Below are 6392 nucleotides of genomic sequence, written 5' to 3'. Positions count from 1 at the left end.
CATTCATCATGAAAATCATTTGAGTTAACAATTACGATAATTTTGTATTACTTAGAAACATTTCACAACGTTAAAATTATGTACCATTTTTGAAACAGATTTCATGAATAACCATGAAGCTATCAGTTTTGCTTGACATTATTAATCTTTATATCTTCCCCACAAATGCTTGAATGAATAAGACAGTTTTCCGAGCATCTATGCATGGATCCTGTTACATAGAAAGCGAAAAACTTTTGTGTTTATCCATATTTTTGACCTTTTTCCACAAGATTCTAGAGCATAATGTAATATTCAATTCAGAGGCCCTCTATTTGAACTCATTGGAGTAGAACACTTCTGTAGAGCCGTTTTTAGAGGGAAGGATTCTAGTTTGAACTGTTTATCTTGTGAACTTGGTAGAATGTTTGCAAAATAAATCTACCTCTTGCATTCATTCCACTACTACGACGATCCATGGTGTGAGCAGCCTTCTTGACTGCGCGGTTCACAATCCATAAAGATAAACCTTTACTGCAAATGCTCGACGTGTGCTAACTACTTATCGCTCTACGAAGAAAAGTTTGGCTCTTTTTACAGCTGCTCAGCCGTCGGCTATCCTTGCTAGACCGGTACGGAAGGGTTGGAACAAGTTATTTTCGAAATCGCACGACCTATGAAAACTACTCATAAACTCATACTAACCCTTAATTCGAAAAGGATAGCAGAGAAGATCCTTAAGAACCGAGGAGAACCACGTAGCGCGGTTCGGAGCAGTTGAAAAGGTGAATCGTTCAATGGATCCCGGTACAGTATTTCCAAAGGGATCCTCTCTAGTCAGTTGCTTCATGAGTCACTTTCAGACGCTTCGTGGGCTAACTTTTGAACTTGCTGCCGTTTTGGATAAACGTGAATATTTGATTCAAGTGCGTATCGTCCCGTAAATCTTTCCGGATTTCCCACATGACTGAGGGCAGTTTTGGATGTTCAGTTTGTTCCCTTGGTTTTACTTTGAAACCTTCATGTGTATCTTTGAACCTTTTTTTATCTTCAAATTATCTAAAGTACCTAGGATTTTATGCTTCCATTTGTTGTTAGTACTTAGCATATCCACTATATCATACTGTTGAAAGTAGATTTCAAAACATGGTCGATGAGATGAATGTTTAGAAATGTAAATTTGTCGAATAATTATAATTTACTTGAACAATCATACTAACAGTTATTTTTCTTTCATTTGGAAAATGGTTTTAAAATTTTCGTTTTAAGAACTAATGAAGAAGATAAATTGAGATAAGCTTATATTCCTCGTAAAGTGTGCATAAAATCAGCTTCTGGCAGGTGAACTCGAAAACCGAAGGAAATATTGCATGCAAAACAAGTAGATAGCAAACAGATGAACAACACTGATCGCTGAAGATGAGATATGAAAGAGAGCGCGAGCAATTTTATAGCCGTTTTGAGTGATGTAAAAAACCCACACACAAAAGTGGTATAGGTGCTGCATGGACCGCAAAATTGATTTCGTGGAACGATTCCGAATGTGAACGGAAAACAATATTCCGCTTCCTGCGCGGTTCATTGCTTTTCCCACTGACGTGTTGGTTTATATCGCGATTGTGGAGCGAGGTGGAATGTGCTTATTTGAATTGTAAATCTAGCGTATGATTGGTTTCTTACCGAACGTGAACAATTACGCTTGTATGTTCGGCATGATAGAGAAAGGTAATAAAAAAACAACATAGAATGGCACGAAAATTGACTGAGCAATGATGGCTAGGAGAGCATAAAATTCATTGGTAGGATTTGAGTAAGAAAAATGAGCGAATGACATTGAGTGTTCTTTGTTCTCATAGATAAAACCTACGTTGTTTGGTATCAAACCAGCGATAGTAACATAAGCGTTGTTTGCAGATATTTAAAAAAAAACATGTAATTAAAAGCAGCTTGGCTAATAAATGAACGTTATTTATGCTATTAATTATATTAATTCATTTATGTTTTTATGTTTTTGAATAGTATTTGTGCTATTAATTATAATTATTATCAAACTTGCGTTGTTGAACTATTGGAAAAGTATAATGTGTCTCTTTAGTGGAAAAATTATAATGTGTGTCAGTGTTAAGCTGCATGGTTTGAAGAGTAGACTGCGTAATTTAGAAAATAACGGGTTTTGTTGGCTCGTACTCCGCGGAGATATTTTTTTTAAAGTACTTTAACAATCAAAGCAATTGAACGGGTGTGCTATTTCATAATTATCACCTTTTTGTTGACATTAAATCATTTTGCAAACATAACTACCGATTCGATAGATGTTTGAAATTGAAAACAACACTTTCCCCGTCGTCGATGAATCCACACATCGATCAAACAAGACACGGTGTCGTTCACTCGTTCAGCGAAAGTTAACTCGTGACTTTTCGCTTGAATAAACCATTTACGATTGACAGATGAGGTAACGTTCACCAGTTTTTTGGAATGGTTCTTTTCAACGGCTTGCGACTGCAGATTAGGAAGCCTATTTTGTTACTTGTGTGCATAATATAAAAAAAAACCTGACAGGTTTCTATAGCGTAACCGACTTATATAAATTAGATCATTAAGGTTCGATGGCGTCTGGTATGAAACTGAGTGGGCTCAAGAGCAGTAGAGTCGCAGTGTTTTAATGGAGTGCCTGCTACTAGATGAACATTATGAATTCGTTGTCGGAATTGCTTTTGTAGTTGATTTAGCGTGACTATCAACGTGAGCTGCTCTTTTGGCACCTGTTCATCGTAGGTCGTTCACGATGGTTCTTTGAGAGAAACACCTGAAAAGACCTTGGTTACGTTTTGATTCAAGGACTGTGGGATGTCGCTGCTGAAATACCAATCCTCACGCGATGTCTTGATTTATCGTTTGTGCTGAAGGGTGAAAAATTCAGATTCGTTTTCATCAGGTAGTATTTGAAGGATTATACTTTTGAGCATTTCTTTCTCTGCACCAACATGAGATAATACTTGGTGGTAATCTACCAAATGACGCATTCGCTGCTCTAGTTCAATTAGAAAAAAAAAATCATTCTATCTTGGGACATAAAACAGAGCGATATATCCATCGATTTGACTTGAAATTATTTCATATGATTTAACGAATTGTTGCCGTGGAGTTGTATTGTTTAAATTGGATTTATATTTTAGTTTCAAATATCTTCGCACCACTAGTATGTTCAGCTTTAGACGACACATTTTCTCAAAAACAAGGCTTCTAAAATTTCTCACAAATAATGAAAAGATGTTGCATGTTAGTTTAACCGGTATTTCGTATAATATTACATAACTTTATTTACAAAATTATCGATTGGTTTAGCCAGATTCATTTTCTCTAGTATGTTGGATGATATCACACGCGGTTTCCCGGACCTGCCTATGATATTGCGTTGCTACATAATCAACTAAGCATATTGTACATCTGTCTCTGCGTATTCGTATAATGATTCTCTTAATTCTTGTCATATGCATGGGTTGCCATATAAATATATGTCTTCCTGAACTAAATCAATTACATTTTTCACCAAAACTATAAAGTAACCCTACTTTCCTGTCCATTTCTTATCTGAACCTAATTTAACTATAATTGAAGACACTTATTCACATCTCTTATTTACAGTACGATTAGGTGCTTATTTGTAAGATGGTTCAAGCGCTTCAGGAAACGTGAAATTTAAATTCGAAATTGACCAGCAAGATCGTAATTGTGGACATATAAAAAGAATTTAAATCAAACTTAAACACATTTTGCAATTGTAACCATTTGCTTCTTTCAAAAACATGATTGTACACTGAAACAATTGCATCAAGAAGTTTTGCTGTAATTCAGTTCAGTTTAGACTTGAATTATGAAACAGCGTTGATATACGGCATGTACGTTCTATTGGGTGGGGTTGTTTGATTTTAGTTTTCCAAACCTTATCGATCAGTAATCTATACAGGCGTGAATTGGTCGAATCGCATAAAGCACGAGGCTTATAAAGGGCACTAAAAAATGTTTGCTCCTGCTGGTGCTGTTGCTTTTAACTGTAAGAAAAAGGAACATCGAAACATAAAATTACGGAATGCGCTGGTCAAAATGCAATGGGCAATGCAGAATTAGTATACACTTATCTAATAAAACCTACCCAGCAGCATGGCGGTACGATTGTCGAGAGATGGCTGCTCCCATTGCACGATGCTCTCTTGGCCGCCGCGCCACAGAACCGGTGAAAGACTGGCGACACACTTGATGCGTATCGTACCATCGATGTAGTGCCGGTGGTTGACGACTAGGCTCAAACCCAACAGCGTCGAGATCAGACCTTGATGATTCTGAATCGGCGGGTAGTGGATGATGTTGTTCGGATCCGTCACTAGCAGATCGTTGAGGTACCACTGCAGTGTGGAGGCCGGGTACGATCTACCCGATGAGCAGTTGAGCTCCATCGTCTCGCCGATCTGGTAGCTTTTTCGCTCGCCATCGCTAATGTGTGGGCCTTCCTTGGGAATGTCTAGATGGGGGAGGGAAAGAGTCCAAAACCGAAAAGTTGATGGTCATTCCTCAAACATTCGCTCACTACACTACCAGAGCGAACCTTTATTCCCAACCAGATACTAACATATCACTTCCATTCGTCCTTCGCCTTGCACCGAGTCGAAGCTGGGCGCCTCCGCCGAAATCTCACACCGGTAAAGCCCGGACGACTTGAGTGTCAGCCCACGCAGCAGCACCTTGGTGCCATCCGAGTGGTTCGGATCGACCCGGATGCCTTCGATTTTGTAGCTTTTGATCGGTTGTGAAGCCGACGGTACGTAGCGATAGAACTCTTCGTTGTCCTTGTACCATTTTATTGAGTAGAGCTTTTCCTGTTCCTCGTACTGCTCGCCCAGGTAGTCGCTTTGGTAACCGTGGTGCCGTCGGTTACCTTCGCCCAGATAGCCGTGTCCTTTGCGCTGACCGTTCAGCTCGTAGTGACACTCGAGCAGGGCCGTATCGAAGCGAACCTTATAGGCAGGGATGCGCACTGTTTTGAGTTTTAGGCAAAGGGTCTCTGAAAAATAATAATAGTTTAAAGAATAATCACACGAGCTACGGCATTGGCTACATTGGATGATGAATTATTGAATCGATTCTTCTCGATTTATTATTACGTGGATAAGGAATACTTTTTAATTAACAGCCTTCAGCTATGAGTATGAAACTAACGATATTGCCTACATCCGAAAGAGTAACTAGTTACAAAATCGTAATGAACAAATTCTGTAGACATTGTACCTCAGGAGTAAAATTTGTGAGGCGCCTCCATTAGAAGCGTTTTGTACGAGTAACTTTCGCAATGCCCGAAAACTTTCTTTCGATCGTGAAATTTTCTGTAGTTTGAGGCAGAAGCAACTCTATATAATGATATGAACTCTTAAGCTGAATGGTAATGGACTAAAATTTCCCGGTGGTTGAACGACACTTTTGGTTTAATCGTGCTAGACGCATTGTTAAATGTGACGAAAAGGATGATCGACGAGAAAAATAATAGCAAGTAATATTTTTCAGTAATAAATTTCAGTTTACAAAATGCAAACATGAATTTTGTATATGTTATTTTTCATTTTGATATTTGTGGTATTTTTTGTTTATTTTTGCAGAAATAGATTATCTGAAATCGAAATTATATTGCATGCATAATTTGTTTGGAATAACACAAACTTGAAATTTTTAAATTTTACATTAGAAATATTGAATGTACAACAAAGAAGAGTACGTTTGTTATGCTTGTAATTTAAACACTTTCGGAGGAAATGAATCAAATGCAATAAAATGTTTGATTTTAAGTTATACAATATGTAGACGTAAAATATCTATAGAATGATAGATTGAAATGTTGCTTAAAATTTGTTTAGAAATAATCAAGTGAAGCAGGAGATCGCATACATTTATATTTAAGAATCATATAAAATTTGGTTTACCTGATATTAGGAGACATCCCAGAAAAACTTCAATCCAACTGCTTACTATCATTGTATGTGAATGCTGTTTCTTTTCAAACATCAACTTATTGTGATGTTAACCTTTATCGAACATATTTGCAAGACGCTATTATATCGCTTCTTTAGGTTGGTTAAGTAATTTACAGTTTTATATACACTGTTTTTCACAGAAAACACATACGGTGTAGAATAATTACTGCAGGATAACAATAGTTTTAATTTCAATTAACTTATTCCAGTATTTTTTAAAACTTTACCACCGTAATGGCAAAGTAATTGTAATCCTTAGCGAACGACTATGGCTGATGGAAATATACACTAGATATGTTTGTCACTCCGTAATAACGTGTTCGTCACTGTGTGAACACCATTGCCTGTTATTCGTTTCTATCTAGCTTCTTAGCACAACACGCACTGTCA

The 6392-nt window shown here is 37.3% G+C and overlaps 1 protein-coding gene across 1 annotated transcript; it reads right to left on the bottom strand.

Moving 5' to 3' along the window:
• Positions 1–3282: 3282 nt before the first annotated feature.
• Positions 3283–6033, bottom strand: LOC128731437 (uncharacterized). The gene is made up of 4 exons (XM_053824559.1): positions 5952–6033; positions 4610–5041; positions 4136–4501; positions 3283–4034 (listed from the first exon to the last, which is right to left on the bottom strand). Exons 1-4 carry the CDS (start codon positions 6031–6033, stop codon positions 3934–3936), a joined length of 981 nt encoding a protein of 326 aa, XP_053680534.1. The 3' UTR covers positions 3283–3933.
• Between the last annotated feature and the right edge of the window lie 359 nt (positions 6034–6392).

This window comes from Anopheles nili, chromosome 2 (assembly GCF_943737925.1).
Source record: "Anopheles nili chromosome 2, idAnoNiliSN_F5_01, whole genome shotgun sequence".
NCBI classification, from domain to species: domain Eukaryota; kingdom Metazoa; phylum Arthropoda; class Insecta; order Diptera; family Culicidae; genus Anopheles; species Anopheles nili.
Note: the sequence above shows the minus strand (reverse complement) of the source record. Positions and strands in the feature narration are given on the sequence as shown.